We start from the raw sequence: 22,044 nt of genomic DNA, 5'->3' as shown, positions 1-22,044 counted from the left end.
TGGTTTCTGTTTTCAAACAGGGCAGGCAGCCTGTGGGTGGCTGCAGACCCTCAAACGATGTAAAGAGTGTTTCTGGTACGACATAAAGTACTCGTATGCTGGAAGTTTTCAAGGCTGCATAGTCAGCATGTGGCTGAGGTCCCCCACCCCATTTATGTCCAAACTATTTTAGTGCCCACTGGCTTGAAGTCAGGAAATGGCAGAGTAAAAAAGAGAAAGTGTATAAAAAGCAGCCTTCACTTGCTTTCCAAGTACATCCGCTGTGTTTAGAGAAAGGCATAGAAACTTGTTTTTAAACATGGAGGTATAATTTGGGGTTGCACTTTTAAAAGAGCAATGGTGAAGCAGTGTATATTGTGTTGTAATCTGCAGCTAGAGCAGATGCAGTCAGGAGCGTGCACATGGCGAGTGGAGGCGGCTGAACCTGCTCTGTTGGGAATGTGCCTGATCTGAACTGGATTAGAGCTGTACCTGTCTCCTGATTAGAAAATACATGCGATACTTCTGTCATTCGCTGATCATTTATAGCTTCTTTTTTATCCCCCCACTCTGCATCTCAAGACAAGCTTAAAACAGAACGAGAAAAATTGTTCCAAGCAGTGATCACCAGCCCTTTTAGAGAAAGAGTTTGATTATGGAAACAACCATTTCAGTAGGTATATTTTCATCATGTGAAGTTCATGAAATGGTGGCATGAAATGGAAGAATCAAACTTTAACATTGGTAGGGATCTGGACTTTTAATTTCTGCGTGTCCCTGGAAGCAGAGGTTCAGTTTGGGTGACCTCAAACCACTACGAGAGCACACACAAGCTGAGGAACTGTTCCTTGTTCAGGGAAGAGGTCTTAGAATATAGTGCTCAGAGGCACAGGGCAGCTCCTTCAGCCTGCAGAGTGAAAATAACTGCTGTGTTTCTGCCATGGGACTCTGAGCAGCAGTCAGGAGCAGCCGGCAAGCAGGCACTGGGCCCTCAAAGCCCTGGCGAGGCTCACAGCGAGTGGGGCTGGCATCGCTTGCACGGTAAAGAGAGGGGAATCAAGCTCTCCTCCTCCACCGGTGTTCTCTGATGCTCCTGGCTAGCCAAGGAGTTGTTTAGGGATGATGCAGAGTAGGAAGCAGGGAGTTTTCCCTCTGGCACTCCAGTCCCCCAAAGAGCAAGCCTGCCACGCACTGAGGATGAAATGCCCCAGCACTTTCCTGCAGTCATGCCTGGACCACAGGAGTACTTACTCCATATTGCCTTATGTTATGATTACTTAGGAGCCAACCCTAGAAATCTCTGTCGAGTTTATATTCTCTAGAATAGAAACTGTTTTGAAGATTTGAAGAACCTGAGGGCAGGCTTGGTAAATGGACAGGGGTGCTGTTCCCATGCCCGGGTGGCTGGCCTGCTCTGTAGCAGCCAGGGCACAAGGATGTGCTTGGAGCCTGGGCCAGGCAGACCTGCACATGGCAGCTACCCTTTTTTACTGTAGCATAATATTCATTACAGCCTGCGTGTTGCATTAAAAGCAACAGAGACACTTGTGTAGCCTGAAGGGATGAAGTTTGGTAACACCAAAACCCTGAGGACAAATTGAGTCCTGGGGAAGAAAAAAGGCTTTGCTATGTGTCTCCACAGCTCCTGTCAGAGCTGAATTGCTTCATTACCTTTGTTCTTCTTTCCCAGCTTGTTTTTCCTTTCAGAGCCATTCTGCATTACTGCTAACACTATTATTTCCGTTTAACTGCTACCTTAGTTCTCTGTCCTGGCCAAATATGGAGAAAGGCTTTTCTCTCCCCCGGAGGTATTTTCCCAGCAGTCCGAGAGCTGAGTCCTGTCAAGTGTTCAGCACTCTCGAGCACATTCCCATGGGATTTAGCACTTCAGAGGGCTGAGCCCATAAAACCAGACAAGCAAGGACTGATGCCCATTTCCACATGTAATAGGATCGTATTCTAACCTCAAGGTAGTGCAGATGTTTTTGGTTTTGCTTCCTTTCCCCTCTTCTGTTCACATGGTGGATTGATGGGACTGGGCATTGCAAAAGAAGTGGGTTTTTATGGTAGTAGAGGAATGTGAGCAATTAGCACACAAGGGAAAAATAAGAGTGCTGCCACAATGTGCACATTCAGAGTCTGATCCAAAGCTCCTTCTTTTCAGTCATGACAGAAATCAGTGTCTAATTTTTCATGCTTTTTTCAGAGGTTGTTAAATCTTTCATGGGTACAAATTTTTGGCAAAAACAGCTTAGTAAGAGTCTTGCCAAAAAAGTATATGGTAGAATTTTGCAATGGGAAATCAAGGAGTTTTCTAAGCAGGGGTTATTCCAAGCTGATGTAATTTTGCATCTTGTACTTTTGTTACTTCTTGCCAATCTTCATTAAAGATTTGTTTCTTTCCATGCATTTTGCCTGTGAAACGCCCTGTACTGATTGTGGAGGGTTTGATGTTGTTTGCACTGGAGGAGTAGCATGGGAGCCTGAGCAGCAGTCAGTCAAAATCAGAACCATCAACTTTCATGGTCTTATTATTCAGATGAAGCTTATTTACAGAAAGCGAAAATGAGGCCATCCTGTAGGTAAGAAGAATTAAGGGCCTGTGCCCCATGTAAGGCACATGGGAAGCATTTCCATTTGTGTTTTTGTCTGGGCACAGCTTCCCTGCTGCAGTCCCTGCCAGGCTGGGAGAGCTGCTGAATTGCACTCTCAGCCCTCCTCACCAGGATGAACCAGCAGGGTTGGAGCTGCCAGCCTCAGTAAGGTAACACAGAGGTAAATTAAAACAGAGACTACAAGTACTGTTACAAGGTCTGTTCATCATCTTATCCTCCATGCAACAAGCAACAGACCTAAGACACAAGTCCCAGTGTTGGACTGTACTCTGCCCTGTTTGCAGCACCCTTCAGGTCTCCCCGGCTTCCCAGTTGATTTGTCAAGGTGTTTTTCCCCCTCCATGGCTTTAGCAATACATCTGCAAACAAGTACAGACTTAGCACAGGCAGAGAGTTGTGGCATCTGATTAGTAAGATCTTCCTGAGTAGGCAGAACTCACTAATGAAAATTACCTAAATGAAAGATGTTTGTTTCTACTGCCACTGCCACAGAGGCTTGAGACCCCAAGGAGACCAAGGCACAGCTGCTGTTTATACAAGAATGTGATCTCAAGACTGAAAGGATTATGTCTTGATGGTGTCTTAGGCCAGTAAGGGAAGAGGTCTAAGCACTCTGTACAGCTCTTGTTCTCATTGCAGTGTTGCCTCTGGTCTTTGGCAAAATGAAATATTTAGGATCTTTCCATCTTGCTTGTTTTCTTCTGCATTTAAAGAGACATCTAGCCCTACCTTTTTTCTTCACTGTTACAACACCACTAGATGTACAGGAGGAATAAAAGGGACTGTTATCCTGCTGGTAACAAAACAAACATGAAAGAAAACCAGAGCTCTGACAAATCTGCAGTGAACTCTGGCACAATACCACAGCACCAACTGTATAACTCCATTTATCTGGAGGTCCCTGGGAACACCCATAATCTGCAAATAACTGTTAGGGCAACCAGTGGAGCTGGCGGAAGACTTTGAGGGAGCTGGTCTTTGCTTCTCCTGCTCTAGAGTGCAGCAGAGAAAGGATACCATCCGCTTTTGGCAGGACTACACTCCAGTGAGCAGGGTGATATTAAAGCACTCTGCTTTGCAAAGCTTCCTGGCATGTTCAGGGGCTGAGGCTTGCAGACTGCAGCCTTTGTATGGTTTAGTCCCAGGGATATAATCGAGCTTCCAGTAATCGCGGTATTAAGTTTTCTCCCTGCCTTTCTAAAGCTCTCGGTATTGTGACAGTGCTTTCAACTGGTCAAGGGTAAAATGCAGCCCACGTAAATATGATGCAGCAGAAAGAATTTTATTCTTTAGCTGTGACGCATATGCACCAGCTTTGTGTTTAAAAACAGTTTTTGTTGACAAGGTCATCTAATGTGTCACTCTAACCCAAAGCTAGTTTGAGATCTGACAAGTAAAACCGCCAGTGGGTAAGGGTGTTTTTTTCCTAGCAGACACCCATCTTTTTAACTGCACGGGATTAGAAACATCAGTAAATCAGATCTACCTCCTGCCAATTATGAGCCCTCCTGCAATTTGTTTAACAACCCACCAGCAAGAGATTGTGAAAGCTGCATTTCATGCGTGCTGACTGCCGAGTATTTACAGCATTTATCCTTAAACTCTGCTTAAAGGAGCATGTGGCTAATTAAAAAACAAGATTCACCAGATCTTTAAAACTGCATTTTCTTCTAAGAGTCATCTTTCAGTGCACTGATACATTTTTCATCTTAAAGCTGAATACAGTAATTCTCACTAACTTGTTTTAAGGAATAACCTAGTCCATAGCAGCAGAGAGGATTCAAAGGACCAGTATTCACAAGCACTACTGATGTGCCAGGCAGTCTGGTGAATTTACTACCGGCCATGTTGTTGTTTTTCATGGGTTTTATTGTACTGGCTTTGAAGATCCTATTCATGAGAGGAAAGCTCTCCATACCTCGATGCTCCATGGAGTGGTAGAGATGTCTGAGCCAGGGTTCCTTCCTGCTCCTTAAGGCACTGGAAAGTCTCTAAGCCCACAGGTGGGAGGACAGGAAAGAAACCATACAGCTAGATCCCCATCTGCTCCACTTCTGAGTAATGTATTGAGTCTCCAGAATCAGTATTACCCCATTTCATTGTGGCCAGGAAACCCCACAGCTTTCAGTTCCCAAAATCTTTACCCAGTCATCTCCCCCTGCCACAGCAGCAGTCCCCATGCTGTTCTCGTTTTTGCCATCTCGCTCAAGAGAAAGGAAGAAGCAGGCTGCATCACTGGGGCCCCACTCACTGGGGCAGCCTCTTACTTCCCTCCACCTGCATGAGGCAGGTATATAATTTCTCGTTCCTGTGACTCCTCAGCAGGGTCCTGGAGAATGGATTGTAACAGGCCCAGCTCAGGTCCCATCTGAAGGCTTCAGCAGCCATCTGAAGGCTTCAGCAGCAGTTCAGTTATGTTTCTTGCAGGGATGCCAGCATTGCCAGGTCTGAGAACCTCAGCTAGGTCTTTTCAGCCCCAGGGCTGTCTCAGACACAGGAGCTCATGCTTTATGTCCCTACGCAGAGCCGTCGGCCTGGCTGGGGGCCTACCCGTCTCTCAGTGGTGCTTCCTAAAGCATCACAGTTCAGCAAGTTTTACAGTTTATATATAGTCTGTGAAATCACACAGAAAAAGACATGTAAAATATCCAAACCAGTTTAATTAAATATCAAGCTGTGATTTCAATACAGCTTTCAGTATGAAATCAGCAAAAATTCTGCACTTCTGAATAATGAGAAATGATGACGGGGGGCTCGGTTAGCGGCAGCGCTGGACTCTGCTCTTCAGTACTCCCCTCTGGCTTTTGTCTGCTGCAGCTCCTCTGCAGCGAGGAAAGTGAAAAAGCATGGCTTTGCAAAAGGCTGCAAATAGCCTGTAAACAAAAGGAAAGATTTATTTGGTTTAGAGCTTAGAAACAGCACACAAACCTACCTATACGGTACATATTTTAAAAGCTGTATTTGTAGGGAAAACAGTTTAAAAAATAAGCATAGCATCACTGTATTTGTTCATTTATAGAGCAGTGCCAGGAACTTATGTAGACCACCACGGAGCATAAAGACCACATGAAATGGGAATTATATTTGCCCTGTGCTGCTTAGTATGTGGATGCATTATGAAAGTTTGATGTTCAGCTGTAATAATCTCACTTCAAATATTATTTTGTTAATATTGATATAACACATTTTATACAGTGTTTCTTTCTACTTCCTCCCTCTAGTTGACATTTTTTCCACAGTGAGTTAAGGGGAGAAAAAAGAAGATTTTTGTTTGTTTGTTTCTTTAAAAGATTGTTTGTCACAGAATCAGAGAATGGTAAAGGTTGGAAGAGACCTCTAGAGATCATCTAGTCTACCCCTCTGCTAAAGCAAGTTAAATATGTGTGGAAATTTGTAATGTGTAAGCCAGCTACCTTATTATTGTGTTTGGTTTATTTATGTGAAATAAATAAGCACAAATGTTTGATATTTTAGAAGCATCAAATATAGCGTGTGCCTCAGTGCTCAGGTTTGGAAGCGTGACCTTATGAGGTACAGTTGTCAAAGTTCTTCTGAAACAGAAGTTCGTGATTGCCAGCTAACCTTAGACTCTTAAAGTATTGTCATTTATTTATAATTTGAGCAATAATCCTTGTAGTGGTATTAAGTCACTAGCATAGCAGTTAGGAAACTGCTTTTACTTTTATTTATGCCAGTCCTATAAATTGCTGGTCCTCCAAGAAGCGATGACTGGAGTGCTGCTAACCCCAGTAAATCGTGAACGAGACTGCCGAAGCTCCTCGGCAGAGCATCAGGCCTTATTGTTCCAGGAGAAGGATCACCTAAGATATCTTTCTCCATTTTGTAAATGCTGAGGAGCCTTGTCTTTTATGTGTTTGTTTAGAAAGGTATAGGCAGAGTTGTCTTTTTAAATGCCAGTTTTTCCCCCTGCCTTTTTTTTTGGCATTAGACCGTGGTTCTGTATGCACTGGGCACTGAGAAGCTGTGAAAAGCTAATAGATGTCTGATTAGAGATTATATCAGCAGGAATCTGTGCCTCCATCTCATAGGACTCAGAGTGACCACAAGATCATTTGTTGCCCAGAGAGCTTCATGTTATAAATTAGTTAATAAGAGCTTGAAGCTCACTGCAGGCTTTAAGGACACATTCTGTAGAATAAAAGCACAGGTTTTGGCATGCTAAATGAGCAAGGCTTTCATACTCTTTGTGTGACACGGAGCAAACTGTTATATAAAGTTGAAGCTGGCATGTGCGTGTTGCTTGGATTGGTGTGGAAATATGTGTGGGTTTGGCAGAATATAGGCTATATTGCTAATCTTATAACACATTCTTTAGGGTGAGGAAGCAAAAAACATTCCTGGTGAATCTGTAACAGAGGAACAGTTTACCGACGAAGAAGGCAACGTCGTCACGAGAAAAGTAATCATGAATTACATTACTGCTCAGTCTTTGCATTCAAGTAACTTCTTTTAACATACTTTCTCCCTTTAGAATCTAGGAAAAAAAGCCAAACAATGCTTTTCATCTATTGCTTCCCACAGATCACCCGGAAGGTAGTAAGACGCATTGTTATCCCCCATGAGAGGAAAGTTGGTGAAATGGTAATGGAACGGGGACTACCAGGAAATAACAGTAGATGCAAAGGGTTGTGTTGACTGCTAGAAAGTGCTGCTGAAGGGCTGGAGGTTTGCATTTAACAAGAAGCCTTGGCAAAGCGCGGTGCTCATGGTTACTGACAAGTTGTGTGTTTGGGGAAGGGGGCAGAGGTCTCACATCATGCTGTGTGTGGGCAGGGGCTGTGCCAAGGAGGCCTAGCTGAATTCTGGCAGCACAGAAGCACAGTCTGCTTCTGTGTAACAGGTAGCAGGCTTAAACCATAGGTTTGGGGCGGTCCTGTGCTATCAGGCTGAGCCACGTCTGTGGGTTTGGCTAAGCCCTTGCAGAATTTGTGCCTTACACCCGTAAGTATAGTGTGTTGCTTTTCCACCAGCCCAAAGGCATGAGCTGCAGTCTGGTCCCCACTGGCCTCTCTCTCACCTGTGCAATATCCTTGTGCTGTGTCTGAGGGTTTGCATGATTCAGGGCAACACAAACAGCATTTGTATCTTCTACAAACAAGTACCAAGACAGGATTTCGTCCCTATCAATTAGAATTGGAAACCTTTATGAAGGGCTGGACTGTGTTCAGCTTCAGCACCCTCAAAGACCAGGAGGGCAGTGAGAAGGGCCAGTCCTGTTGTGGCCCAGCAAGCCCCAGGCCATCTTGCAGGGGCTCTGGGGCTGTGGGCAGATGCAGGCAGGCTGTGCCTCGAGCTGTCCCCCATCCCAAGGAGCACCTCTGGAGACAAATGGCTTCAGAGGAGCTCACTCCTTGTTCACCAGCGCATGGCCCTGGGAGGTCTTTGCTCCAGCAAAGTTGTCATTGGGGTTAATGGAATTTTTGTCTGAGTGAAAGCAGATTCAGAAACAAACACAGATAACAAATACTCTGTTGGTATGGAAAAAAAAAACCCACAAAAAAGAAAAGGGGGGATGGGGGGCACACAGAAACAGGAGAATTGAAACAAACATATTTCCATCCCTTCTTACTTAGTCCTTTATCAGGGAAAAAATAAATCCTGCCCAACAAAGGGGAAACATTTTCAATTTGCTTCACCAGATTAGATTAGGTGGAAACTACAAATAGTTACAAATACATCACTGCAAATCACCCGAGGGGTAAATTCTGCCAATAACCATACATAAACAGATGCATTTCTCTGATGTGAATGAGGCTTGTGATTACTCAAGTATTTATTTTTAGATGATTATTGAGCTACTTCTAATGGGCACAAATGAACTATATTTTAGGGTTTGCCATTTTAAAGACACTAGAACCTGCACTGCTTGTCACTGCCATTGGTTTTACTTCTGCGCTGCTTCAGCAGTCGTTCTCGCTGCCTTGTTCCTCTCCCCCCTTTGCTCCGCTACTAACCTGCTCACATTAAAGCACAGATGTTGTGAAACATCATAACAGCAGCCGAGGCCTATGGTGTTGAAAATGTACTCCAGTCCCTGCTGACCCAGGAGGCCAGTTGGGAAAGGTTATTTTCCTTGACTGTGGTGCTGATTCCCACTGCAGTTGATGGTGGGGGCTGTGCCGAGGGTTGCCAGTCCTGCACTCCAGCCCAGTGGTCATGCTGAAATTGTAGACCTGTGGTTTTCTTTTTACTTGAAGATGATATTTCAGGCCTGTGCTTTTGCAGCTCAGCAGAGTGGATAAGTAGATTGTGTGTGTCTTTGAAATGAAGTGTTAATGTGATTTAACTGCTTTTTACTTATCATGTTACAGCTATCATGTTAAAATGTGAAGCCTGTTTTGGAAGCAGATTTATAATTAGGAGCACTCTCTGCAGACTATGTTAATGTTTATACTTTTCCTTTAAAGCAGGGAGAAGCTTATAAGGTTAAGACAAAGAAAGAAGTCAGACACGTGGAGAAGAAAAGTTACTCTTGAAAGCTGAAGGCCGACCACTGAACGGTCAGTGTGATCTGTTTTCTTCCATTGCTAAAGCCCATGGCAGCAACCCACACAATGGCTTGCCCCTGCTACCTTGTTGCTTTTGAGCCATAAAGCTGAATAGATGGCCCTTGATCTTGTAAGCAGATGACCTTGAGTTCATGTGTAGAAACTGAGCTTTACTTTTTGGAACAGAGAGGAAAACAAAACTGAGGCACTTGTAAGATTTTTGCAGGTTTTACAGTCTAGTGTTTGTAATCCATGGCACTTTCTACTCCTAAAACTCAACAAATAGTGAAGCTGCTCACAAGTAAATCTACTGGGAGTGAAAGGCTTCTTTCACTGTTGAGCATGTGATCTAAAGGCAGTAATCCAAGTCAGTCCTTGTAAAAAAACAGTGAAGTGTTTCAATATTTGCCAACAATAATCCTTACCAAAAGTTTCTTGTGAATTTTATTGATCCAGCCTTAATGGTTGTAGCAAAGCAGCAGTTGACAGTATAAGGGCTTCCCAAACTAAAACCAAGTGCACAGGCTGAGACACCATTGCAGGATCTCTGTAACAGCATGCTAGAGCACCATGAAACCAGACGATGCAATTACATCGCTGTAGCCACCCACCAAAAGTGCCTGTCTGTGTCTGTCAGTGCTGGTCTGTCAGACACAGCTTCATGTATACCAGGTTCATGTCTTTTTTCTACTCAAAGCTTTTCTTAACTTTGGTGGGTTTTAGGAATTGGGCAGAGGAGTGTGGGTCTGTGTGTAATCCTTTCCCTATACGTCCGGTATAGGATTGAGTGTAGGATTTAAGAGCAGGATAAACAGAACCTGTAAAACATATCGAGTAGTGATGTGGAGGTACAGAACAGAAGCAGAGCCTCTCCTGAGTCAGCAGTCCCTTCCAACTGCTGCAATGTAAGGCAGTCCCTAGAGCTCTCTGAGCACATGGGTGTTCTGTGCATGTGCATTTGAGTGGTGCCGTTTGAGACCAGCAGCACTCAGTATATAGGATCCAGCTGAGAGCTTTGGCATCAAGCCCTAAGGCGTGAGCTCTGGGAGGCAACTGGCATGCTTTCAGCATCTGGGAAGCACCTAATACATCCACCTAGCACGACTCCTGAATTCCTGCTTTTATTGAGAGCCTTCCCACGTGTGCTAACAGAATAATACTGCTCCACATGGCTTGCTGCTCAGCGTACTCCCAAAATATTTAATGTTTTGAAAAGGGAGGTGATTCTTTCAGTGTGCCTTTCTTCTTCATGGAGCTCAAGGATACAGAAGCAAAACAAGCCAAAGGGATGGTGCTGCCTGTATGAAATTGTCCCCCAGGTTGGCTCCCTTGCTTCTCCACTGTCAATCTACAGGGGGAAACCGGTGGAAATTTGTGAGTTTGAAGGCAAGATGGGGCGTTGAACCCTATAAGCAGTGCAGATAAAAAGCCTGCTGGCATACAATTGTGATGCAACACACACTTCAGATACGAGGGTAACATTTAATTTCAAAGTAAAATGGTGTTTATAAGGCAGCCCTTGCCTAATGTATGAAACATATTCTGACCTTCACAAAGCCAGAGTCTGACTTCTTCAGAACTAGATTTGCTCCCATAACTGCTGATGCATTTCTCCTGTGATTTCCAGTAGGCAAGTCTTCCATGCTAGAGCCCCTGAGGAACTCAGAGAGTCTTCCTTGGATAGTAAACCTTTGCTCAGGGGGAACTTTGTCCCATAAGGTTAATCTCTGTGGGCCAAACTTTGATACGATAAGCATGACCAAATGTGCATTAGGTAATTGTGAGCCCAGTCAAGAATCTACTGCAAATATTTTATCTAAATGCAGAGGTGGATGTAATTGCACAGGCAAATAGAAAACTAGTTTGTTTCTTGATCATAAAAGACAAAAAAAATTATTTGGGAGGCAGAAGGGTTGCTTTTCCTGTGAATGTTTGAAAAAAGCCACAATGTTAGATAGCTTTTGCTGTAAAAAAGTCTTTATCACTGTTGCCAAAAAAAAAAAAACCTGTTGCAAAATACAGGTTGAAAGGAAAAGCCAAGAACTTTTGCATGCAGTTCTGCAGGATGGTACTGTGTGAGCTGGCATGACTGCTGCAACGTGAATAGGCAGCTTTTAGCAGCAGGATGGATTTATGGCAACTGTGGATGTGGGCAAGGACAAACTGTTTCAGGTGTAGAAGGGCAAGCTCCCCTGGGGAATGTGCATGGATCTGTGCCCTAATTAGGAGACAGGCACGTCCTTGCCAGCCCCAATCCCACAGCAGTGCTCAAACCACACTCCAACAGGTGTCCCTGTGCCCAGACCTTGGGCAGTCCACAGCTCCAACAGCTCCCCTCTGCCTTTGCATTTGTCTGTCTGCTCCCTGCCTCCCTGCTGCAAGGCATCTCTGCTGTATGAGGCATGTAAGGAACTTGCTGTCCTTATGGGCTGTGTGGCTGCGTTTCGATAGGTGAGAGAGCAAGAGCTGGACTCCCAGTCTCCTTGGTGCCACTCATGTGAGCCAGTGAGGAGATGGATGAAGCTACTCATCTTCATAGAATCACAGAATCATAGAATGGTAGGGGTTGGAAGGGACCTTTAGAGATCATGTAGTCCAACCCCCCTGCCAAAGCAGGTCTACCTAGATCAGATCACACAGGAATGTATTGAAGCAGGTTTTGAAAACTTCCAGAGACGGCACCTCCATATCCTCCGTGGGCAGCCTGTGCCAGGGCTCCCTCACCCTCACAGTGAAATAGTTTTTTCTTATGTTTAAATGGAACTTTTTGTGTTCCAGCTTCGTCCCATTACCCCTTGTCCTGTTGCTAGCTACTATAGAAAAAAGGGATGTCCCAACCTCCTGACACCCACCACTTAGATATTTTTAGATATTAATGAGATCCCCCTGCAGTCTCCTCTTATGCAGACAAAACAGCTCCAGTTCCCTCAGCCTTTCCTCATAAGAAAGATGCTCCAGTCCCCTGATCATCTTAGCAGCCCTGCACTGGACTCTCTCTAGAAGTTCCTTGCTTTGTCCTTCGCCAAGGTTCTGAAAGGCCGGACTTTGCACTCCTGGCTCTATCAGTCACCTTCCTCTAGGATCTGGCAGAGCTGGATGTGCAGGGAGTGCTGGTTTTCCACCGCTGTAGGGATGCTTATGAACAATGAATAAAAACGTGCTGTGAAAGCAGCAGCATTCCTGTTCTGGAGATGATGCCATTTCTTCCACTGTAGAGAGCAGCCATTCCTTGGCAGTGTCAGCTCTGATGAGCTGGTACTTTGTCCGTAGTGATGAAATGCGGCATGTTGCATACATGTTTGTAAATCAGTTCACGAGCAACGTGGACATCTGCAGCTGCGTTTTCCCCTCATGCTGGGAGCTCAGCTAATGCCATTACCTGCCAAGAAAATGTGTGATTTATCCCATTGCAGAATTCCATCGTGCCAATTAGAACTTTTCTGTTCAGTCAGGGAAAGACACCAAATAGATTCTAATGAGATACTCTGAAACGATTCGTGTTCTCTTTTCTCTCCATAGGACCGTGTGCTTTTACTGCCAGTATTCTAGAGGGACACTCACAGAAGAAAAATCAACAGGAATTAAACATTCACCTATAAAAGTGTGTGTGTGTTTGCTGCTTCCACACATTAACCGCATGGTTTTTATGCAAAAAGAAAAAGAAACAAACAAAAAAAAAACCAACCAAAAAAAAAAGTTAATTTAGCATGAGCCAATTTACAGAGCATGGAAATTCACGTTCATTCACGGGATTGGAGGGCGCACAGTTGCCAATGCAGTGTATATACAAGATGCCATGCTGTTAACAGCTTCTTTCAAGCAGTCTGATGTCATCTCACAAGAAATAAATTCCTGTGGCCAGAGAGGATGTGCGAAGACAAAACGGTTCAACCATGGAAAGACACTAAAATTATTAAAATCCACAACAGCTCGCCTTATTTTTCTCGGACCCAAACTGTCAGGGTATAAAACACTATTTGTTTCTTTTTTAAACATCAATAGTTTTGCTGTAAATAAATAACACTGTATAAATTCTAACAAAATAGAATAAATGTTGATAAGGCACTGCCTTTTCGATCACAAACAGAATATTGCAAATGCATTGAGCAGGCTAGGTGTCTCAAATGGCTGCACCTACAGGGATATTCTGGGTGTATCTTCACAGATTCTTGTATATTAGCAATTATAATGTTTGTATATGCAAAAACGCTAGCTTGATTTTAAAAAAATCTTTAAAATCTGCTGCAAATTTAAATGATTCCCAAAATGAGGAATTCTGTAGTTCTGTGAAAATTTTTCTTCAGAGTACTAATATTTTGATGCATGTGTTTCACCTTATTTTGATTAAATCTTTTCCAGTTTTGCAAACACTATACCGCAACATGAAAAATAAGATTTTATCTGTAAACACAAAGCCCTTCATCTAATATTTGTTGCTGTTGCCAATTTTTCAATGAAATGACCTAAAACCCATAACATATACAGTAGTTGCATTATGGGGAGGGGGGTGTTATCTGTTCTCACTTTATAACGGGGGTAATGCTTGCAGCTTTAGAAGTGGGTTGATGCTCCAAGGAGCACAAGTTTGGGATATTTTTAAATGAACTGAAGAGAAATTATTAGCTAATAGACTGGCAGCACGCTGTAAAATTATTACTGTATTGTGTACTGGCTATAAGATGTAGAATCTTTCAGTAAGCCAATCATCTGTAATCATCCTAGCAGTGTAATATTAGGTTGTTAAGGCTGCTGTGTTTTAAAGGGCATTTTTATTTGGGTTTTGGTGAAATACTTTAATTTGTTGATTATATTCATATGGAAACAGCATTCATTGATAATAGCTCTAATTACATATGTATGAAAACAACAAACACTGGATGATCTAGTTGATTATTTAAGCATAAAATAAATTGTGTTAAAACTCTTGGATAATGTGTATTTGGCGGTGTTCTTGCATCCTACAGACGAGTGGCTTCGCAAGCCAGCCCTTAGCCGCCCCTGGCTTTTTGCTGCTTTTCCTCTTTTTGTCTCATCACCTCCTTATCTTCCCCGCATTGTTCTCAGCAAAATGAAGGAAACCCATCTCCTTGGGATGTAGGAGACCTCCTCGGGCGTGGGGAAAGGACCTGTGCAACAGGGGTATGTGCAGCCTCTTCTCCAACACCTGTTAACTCCGGACCTCCTGTAATTTCTGTCATTCCATCGAGGACCAGGAAAAGCGCTACCAAAAGCAGGTTTTTTCCCAGTGCGTATCAGTGAGACTAATAACCAGCTCGCTACACAAAATGACATTAAATTGTACATCTCCTGTATGTTGAATGTGCTTTCTGTGTATTATAGGTGGTTGGACCACTATATATATGAAATGTTGCCAAAACAAAGTTTTATGGGCAGCATCAGCACCCACTCACTGCTCTGGACTGCAGGATTCTGCTTGGGTGTAATAAAGAATTGTTATTACTCAGGGTTCAGTTTTACCTGGCTTTCAAGGCTACAGGAAGATGATGCATTTTACTCCAACTTGGCACCTGAGGAAGCACCACTGCTACAGATCCAACTCAGCCTGCTGCTGGTTATCTGCTGACTCACACAGGAACCGGCCCTCACCTGGGGTCAGCCGGCAAAGCTCTCCTGACTGTGGTGAAAAGCACTTGGCTTTGGGAGAATGTAACAGGTTGCTTTGTCAATGCTCCTGAGTTACTAAGGCTGCCAGCTTTTGAAGCAGTGGTGGTAAGCTGCCAGTCTGTGTCGCAATCCACATTTTACCGAGATCAGGATGTTCAATGTGGATGGTTCAGGTCCTTACACCAGAGCCTGGAAGGCAAATGCCACCAGGCCACTGGAGAGCAAACACATCTTATTGCAGGTCATGGTCCAACAGCAGTAATCTTCTTGGAGACTTTGCCATCCAGATGCCTACCTCCTGCTCACGAGAACCCAGATCAGCTGGATGAAAAAGAACGTTTCTAGTAAATGGTGTGTGAAGGTATCTATTTCATATTGTGTGACAATTTTACAGTTGGAAGCAAAGGATGTGGTGATCACAAACAGGAAGATAGGAGCGGTGCTGCCAAAGAGCCTCATTTCACCTCTCTGTAAATAGCATGTAAAAAGGAGCATTTCATTCGGCTCTTCATTCTACCTAGTCTCCCGTTAGTACCTGATGCCGATGAGGTGGAAAGCTATGACTGTACCAGAAACAGTCCTTCTGGCAGGCAGAAGCTCTCTTTATGTAGTCAGAAAGGTGGGATTGCCTGTGGAGGTAGCAGAGGGCTATAAGGGAACCTCAACAGGTCTCCTACCACTGCTGGTGATTTATGTGGTAACTTCAAGCTCAGGAAATTGGTCTTGACCGTGACAGCCACCATAAGTAGCTGCAAGCCTACTTCTAGGCTCCCGAGGATGCTTTTGCAGCAAGCCCCTGCCACAGGTAGTACTCAGCCCCTGGGCAGGCTGTGACCACGGCTGACGTGCCTCTCAGGCCATCTGTGCCAGTGCTGTATGAGCCCAGGCAGGGCAGCCCCTCACTCCTGGCAGGTCCCTGTCCTCCAGCTCCTGCTGTGCAGGCCAGCTCTGTCACTACTGGCTGCCTGCCGTGAAGTTTGAGATAATGGAGATGGTGAAGGTCAGAATGGGAACTCTGTAGCCAAATTTGTAAAGTTTAAGATTTCACATTAAAAGTTGCACAAACAGGATTTTGTGGGGGTTGGTTTGTTTTGCACTGAGTGTATTGATTCTAATGGTAGCACAGGATATTTAGGAAAAACAAGGTTGAAGCATAAATGGTCATTTGAGAAGGAAAACAGGAATCTTGCCAGTACTAGCAAACAGCTCGGACAGCCCTGGAGCAAGTGAGGGCTCTACCTCAAGTGTGAGCTTTTGTCTTCTTTTTTTTTTTCATATTTTCTCCAGTGAGAACATTCCCATTAGAAGCAAAATTGTAAGTCATGGGACTTTTATTGCACATATTAAAATAAACTCAGTTGCTAAATACAGTGTTCTTTTCATCCTTTGATATTTGATTTAGCACTACCCAATAATAATGCTGCAGAGAATCCTACTGTACTTTTTCCATTTCTGAAAGAATATCAATTACATTTTATTTGTGGTTGGTAATAGACTTAATGTCAGAAATTCTAAGAACACCCATAGTGCAGAGCTGATATTAGTGGGATAAATGGCATTTGCTTGCAGGATTGCAGAACCCTGCTAATTAATGCTAATTTCCTGGGGGATTGTTTAACATGAGCTTTATTTGTAGCACCCACTCTGCAGAAAATGAAGACGTACTGTACTGGGGGCTGCTGCAGCCTGGCGTGCAGGGCACATGCCCCCAAAAACCTCTCTGTGCTCACCATGGAAGGAGTTTATAACTGGGGCCTCCTTGGGATGTCAGAAGTCAGTCAAATTTGATGAAACTCATTGCAGTGGCAATTTTTATCACCTAACTATGCAACAACAGCAAGCTCAGTGTGAGAAGGTTGGGCTGGAGGGAAGGGGGTGTGGCTGCCTGGGAAGAAGGTGGGTGCAACACAGAGGGCCTGGCTGCCTGGCTGAGGCTGGGGCAAGGATGCTGGGCAAAGTATTGGCAAGGGGCTCGGTTTATGTCCTAGCTACAAACTATGATGTATGAAAAGGCTACTACTGACCCATTGCATCCTTGGCCCTGGGGTTGTGCGCCAAGGGGCAGCAGGAGGGGGTTGGATGCAAAAAAGACCCATTTTCAAGGGGGCTGGAGAAGGAAGAGCTCCTGACTTAGCTCTCCTCTAACCCCAGAGAGAGCAAGGGAGAGAAAAGATTATGATAGTAAGGAGGAAAATATTCTTCATTGAAATCACAACAGTTTCCCGACAGAGACACAGACAGTAGAGTAAGGAGAGGGAAGGAGGGAAAGTTAGACTCAGCCTGCTCCAAAGTGCTTGAAGTAAAAAATAGTCCATTACTGGGAGAGGAAAAGGTTAGCAAAGGACAGAAAAATTGAGCTACTCAAGAGAAATCTTATGTGTATGTCACATTTTTCATAACTGCTGATGCTAAACACAGTATGCTAATTGTGCTTGGCTTTATTTATTTGACCCCAAGTCCTGGAGAAAGGCAAAGATTTATAATAAAAGTTTTATTGGTACTTTTCCCATCATGCTAATGTTCAATTACTGAGAGCCATTTGGGCTACAAAACAGCAATGCACAGCGATCCCCTGTTCACCAACTTGCTTGGAAGGCTTCCAGAGGCTGGAGATTGTTATGGCACGGCCAGACCAACAGAACCAACCTTGTACGAACTCTGAAAAAAATTCCCTGGTAGAGCAAGGAGACAAAAGCAAAGGCCAAACGCGTGTTAGCTACCGGGTGGCACGTCTTCATAGTCAGGTACTCTATCCTGCACGGTGACTGCTTTTCTAGTAGAGGTTTCTGATTAAATAACCAAAAGCAGCATGGCCTTACTTTCATCTGAAACGCTTGTTAGAAAACATGGTTTATCTGACCATCAGTAGACACCTTAATCCACAATATTTGCGAATTGGGCCTTTTTGTGCTTGTAAAAATGTCTTTCAAATTGACATTTCTCCCCTTCAACAACCTTTCCAAAGTCCCCATGTATGCACTTCATTTTCTTCTTTGAATGTGCCTTTGTATACAGGGAACATTTGTTTTAACGTGAAGTTAGTTTATTTTCCTAGCAGTATTTTCCATTAATTGTATTCTAATGTGACTTTATTCCCCCCCAACCCTTCACCCCCCCGCTCTATTTCAGTCAGGTACTCTGAGTACTGTACAGAATTCTTCCAGGGATTAATTAGCTTCTCTTACTTTTCTCTCTTCGGTCTGTAACCACCAAGTATTTTAATAAAATTGTATTGTTATAGAAGGTCTTCCAGATGATTAATGGACCTCTGGAATTATATTAAGGATCACATTAAATCTTGGAAGATATGTCTTCTAACCACTCAAGTCTGGCAATGCTTTTTATACAAATATTTCTACTGTTGATGTGAGTTTATGAAACTCTGGTTCTAATTGCCCATTAGGTCCTGTAATGATAGTTTCTGTGAATAACCCCCTGCTTTTTTATTGCTGCTTCTTGATGTATCTGCTCTGCTGTTATTACAGTGCTGATGACATTTTGAGACTCTTTATTTGGACCAACACCTCCTCGTATCATTTTGCATTTATTGTTTGTACCATAAAAAGATATTGGGGCAAGGAGGATGGGGACCTCATCCTGCAGGCACTATGGAGGGGACAGGCTGGTGGTGGTAGCTTTTGCCACCAAGTCCCTCACTGCCTGTGGCGGGGGACAGGGCCTGGCAGTGGTATCCCGAGCAGCCCTACTCGTGGTGTGGGGCAGCCTCCCTCACATGCCCTAAGCCTTTAAAAAGGGGGTTTTGCTAATTGTGCTTATGCCACATAGTTAGACTTTTTAATTGATTTGGTTAACATCATACAGATGAGAAAAGCATGTGATTTTTTTGGGGGGGAGTTGCTAATTAGGATAAAATTTTCTATCCCTGTTTAATCTATTAATTTGGAGTAGTTGGCTGTAATTGTAATTAAATATACTCTATTTTTAAATGACTGAAATGCTGTTATGACAAGAAGGATGTCAGATCTAAACATCAAGGGCCCTTAAGTTTTCCTCCCACTCCCCCACTGACTCAGTGTTTGTCATTGGGCAAGTACCTCAGCTCGCTGCCTCCCTTTCTTGCCTTCCAGGGCTATCGTGTGAATTAATTAGATAATGTTTCAGCACAGCTTTGAACTGGAGGGTGCTACAGAAGTGCCAAGTTATAATTTATTGTTATGAAAGCTGGTGTACTGGCTGGGAACAAGACCTCTGATGCAACCCCATCAATGGCAAGACAGCTGAAGGAAAGCTACCCTCTTGCCTCAAGATCCCTCCTCTCCGTACCTGCTGTCTGCAGCACCTTGAGCCTGCTCTAGAAACGTCCTGCTGAAGGCAGCAAGGGCAGCTGTGTGTTGTGATCCTGGGGACACAGCCCCTGGCTTCGCCAACCCACCCCGGCTGCAGGATCGAGACTGTCTCCTGCACTTCCTGTTCCATGTTCAGGCTCCCTTTGGTGTCTGAAGGAGCAGCATCCACATCCTCTGAAAAAGTATAGTGCTCCAAATCAGCAAAGCACTGAAGATTAACAGTGATAGCTGTGAAGAGTGGCTTAAGGGTAAGCACACCGCGGGGCTTGCTGGGTAAGATTAGCCTGGAGCAGGTGCACATTTTGCTGATGCAGGTTTTCAAAACATTTAGGCCTTGACTCAAGATGACAAACGTGAGCAGTGCCACTGAAGGCCACGGCAATTAGTGGCTCATCAAAGCCGGGCAGCCAGATGAAGAACGAATATTAAGTTACAAACCTGTTTGCTTAGAAACAAGTTTGCTTTGAGGAGCATGTGTGTGTGTGGACAGAGGCGACTGAGCAAACCGGCCTGCCATCATTTCCTCGTGGCACCACTATGTTCAGTTGGCTTCCCAAACACCAGCAGGCCTATTTAAAAGGAATTCTATTGAATCATAATGACCCATCCAAAGCAGTGTTTGTTATTTGTTGGATCCTGTTTTAATGCCTCAGGACTTTTATCCCAAAGGCTGAGCTGGTGGAGTGCCTCAGCCCAGGCACTGCTGTGGAGCAGATGAGCTGGTGGTTGCCCTGAGAGGGGGGCTGGTCAGTCCCTGCAGACCCAGGAGTCCTCAGGGGTTGCTGCAGGGGCATTTTAGGACAGCGTTGAAAAGCTCTCATGAGATCTCACAGACATCATTTAGCTGTTCTGTGGAGACCTGTGTATTTGTAGCAGCACTTTTTGACGCTGATGCTTTTATGTTTTGGAAAAAATCCCAACCTAACGAAGATCAGGGATGAGAAATTCAGCTGGGGGGCTGCAGGCGTGTGAAGCAGTGCTGTGGGTCACTGCTGCTGCTGCTGGCCTTATGAAATTTTAGTGGCATCACTAGACTCAGTACAGAGGAATCAGGATGCAGGAGTACAGCTTTGTTTCCGCAGGGCCGGGCAAGTAGTGCAAGACTTTCCACAGCCTTAAAAGCATAGAGCTGCTTTGCCCTGACGAGGACAAGGTGGAGCTGCAGGGCTCTGCCAGCACTGGATGGGGCCCCCTACTCCCACCTCACCCCCTTTTGGAGCTCTGTTTGCATGGCAGACACATGGACAGGCGTGGCAGAAAATAGTACCCATTGCTGAAAACTAGGAACAGCCCTTTTACTGCTTTTCTTGTGATTAAGGGACCAAAAATAAAATGACCTGCACTTATATTCCCAGGCAGGCAAAAAGAATAATTACTTTACAGAGATGGAATTCCTTCACATATTATAACCATTAAAAAGAGTAAAATTTGAAATTTACTGTGGCATGGAGCAAAAAGGTAGCGCAGTTAGAGATAATGAAATCTTTACTTGCCATTAAGGAAAAATTACTGTTGTTAAAACACTCTTTCATAAATAATTGAGAAACCAATTATACAGTCTTGGTGACTAATTTATCCAGGAGCAATATGGACCACATCATGTCATATAATGAACAGTGCGCACGCTCTTACTACAGCTCATGCCTTTATTCAGCTGCTTCTCAAAGAAATCAGAATAAAAAAAAGAAACTAATGCACATATTAATCAGAAAATACATTATCTGGAATGAGAAATGGGTGTTAATATATCTTAAAGTGGTTTTAGAGATTCATGGAGGCCCGAACTGTGTCTGTGCTGTGAAGGGGAATGGGGCTTGCAGCCAGGGCAAAGGCCACAACCATGCTCAGCCTGACTCAGAAGTGTGGGGTGACTCAAGCCCCATCTGCCTGCAGTGCCCAAAACCAGGCAGTTATGAGCTGCTTTGCAAGCAAAAGGAGTGTCTGGAGTGGGGAGGTACAACTCCAGGCTTGGGCAGCCCTGCAGCTTCTCTCACCCAGTGCACTCCCAGGGCAGAGCCACCTGCGTCCCATCCTCATTTGTATAGGATCATAGAATCATTTTGGTTGGAAAAGATCTTAAAGCTCATCAAATCCAACCACTAACCTCACACTACCAAGCCCACCACTAAGCCATACCCCTCAGCACCTCATCTACACATCTTTTAAATATCTCTAGGGATGGTGACTCCAGCCTGGGCAGCCTGTGCCAGTCACTAACACCACTCTCAGTGAAGAGGTTTTTCCTAATACCCAATATAAACCTGCCCTAGAGCAACTTGAGGCTGTTTCCTTTTGTCCTGTCACTTGCTCCTTGGGAGAAAAGACTGACCCCCACCTCGCTACAACCTCCTGACAGGTAGTTGAGAGTGGTAAGAGCGCAAGAAGGTCTCTCCTGAGGTTTGCTTTTCTTTCCAGGCCCCAGCTCCATCAGCCACTCTTCATTAGGCTTGTGCCCCAGACCCTTCAACCAGCTTCGTTGCCTGTCTCTGGACACACTCTAGCACCTCAGTGTCCTTGTAGTAAGGAGCCCAAAACAACACTGTATTGGAGGTGTGGCCTCACCAGTGCCGAGTACAGGGGGACAATCACTTCCAACGTGACCCAGAGGTCCTCAGTTGTTTGGATCCTGTGTAGGTGAACCCCGGGGCTCCAGCACAGCGCTGTGGGTCGCCCGAGGGATCTCCCCCACCAGTCGCAGGTGTGAGAGATGAGCGTGTTTGCCCATACACTGAGGCCGTTTGCCGCGGGCAATGTAGCGCTTACACAAAGTCCTTCCCGCGGCGGCCGCGCCGTCGGGGCACCTGCCCGCGGCATAACGCGCGGCGCTCGCTTCGCGCCCCGGCCCTCGGTTGGCGGCGCTGCCGGCGCCGGCCGCCAGGCGGCGCTGTGGGCGGGCGGCGCGCGCGGGCGGCCGCTCTTGGCGCGCGGGGAGGCCGCGGCGCCGGCGCGCGGCGGGCGCCGCCCCCTGCTCGCCTGGCGGCGCGGCGGCGCGCGGGAGCGGCGGCGGCG

General features: G+C 45.0%; 1 protein-coding gene across 1 annotated transcript in view; it reads left to right on the top strand.

Annotated features, from left to right (window-relative positions):
* ANK3 (ankyrin 3) overlaps positions 1-13,996 on the top strand; it is a 211,589-nt gene extending 197,593 nt beyond the window's left edge. The window contains exons 44-47 of the mRNA XM_062001483.1: positions 6,931-7,014; positions 7,137-7,196; positions 9,023-9,115; positions 12,623-13,996. Coding sequence (XP_061857467.1) covers positions 6,931-7,014; positions 7,137-7,196; positions 9,023-9,091 — 213 coding nt within the window. The 3' untranslated portion in view covers positions 9,092-9,115; positions 12,623-13,996. The remainder of the gene's footprint in view (positions 1-6,930; positions 7,015-7,136; positions 7,197-9,022; positions 9,116-12,622) is intronic.
* Positions 13,997-22,044: the final 8,048 nt, after the last annotated feature.

This window comes from Colius striatus, chromosome 8 (genome assembly GCF_028858725.1).
Source record: "Colius striatus isolate bColStr4 chromosome 8, bColStr4.1.hap1, whole genome shotgun sequence".
Taxonomy (NCBI): Eukaryota; Metazoa; Chordata; class Aves; order Coliiformes; family Coliidae; genus Colius; species Colius striatus.
Note: the sequence above shows the minus strand (reverse complement) of the source record. Positions and strands in the feature narration are given on the sequence as shown.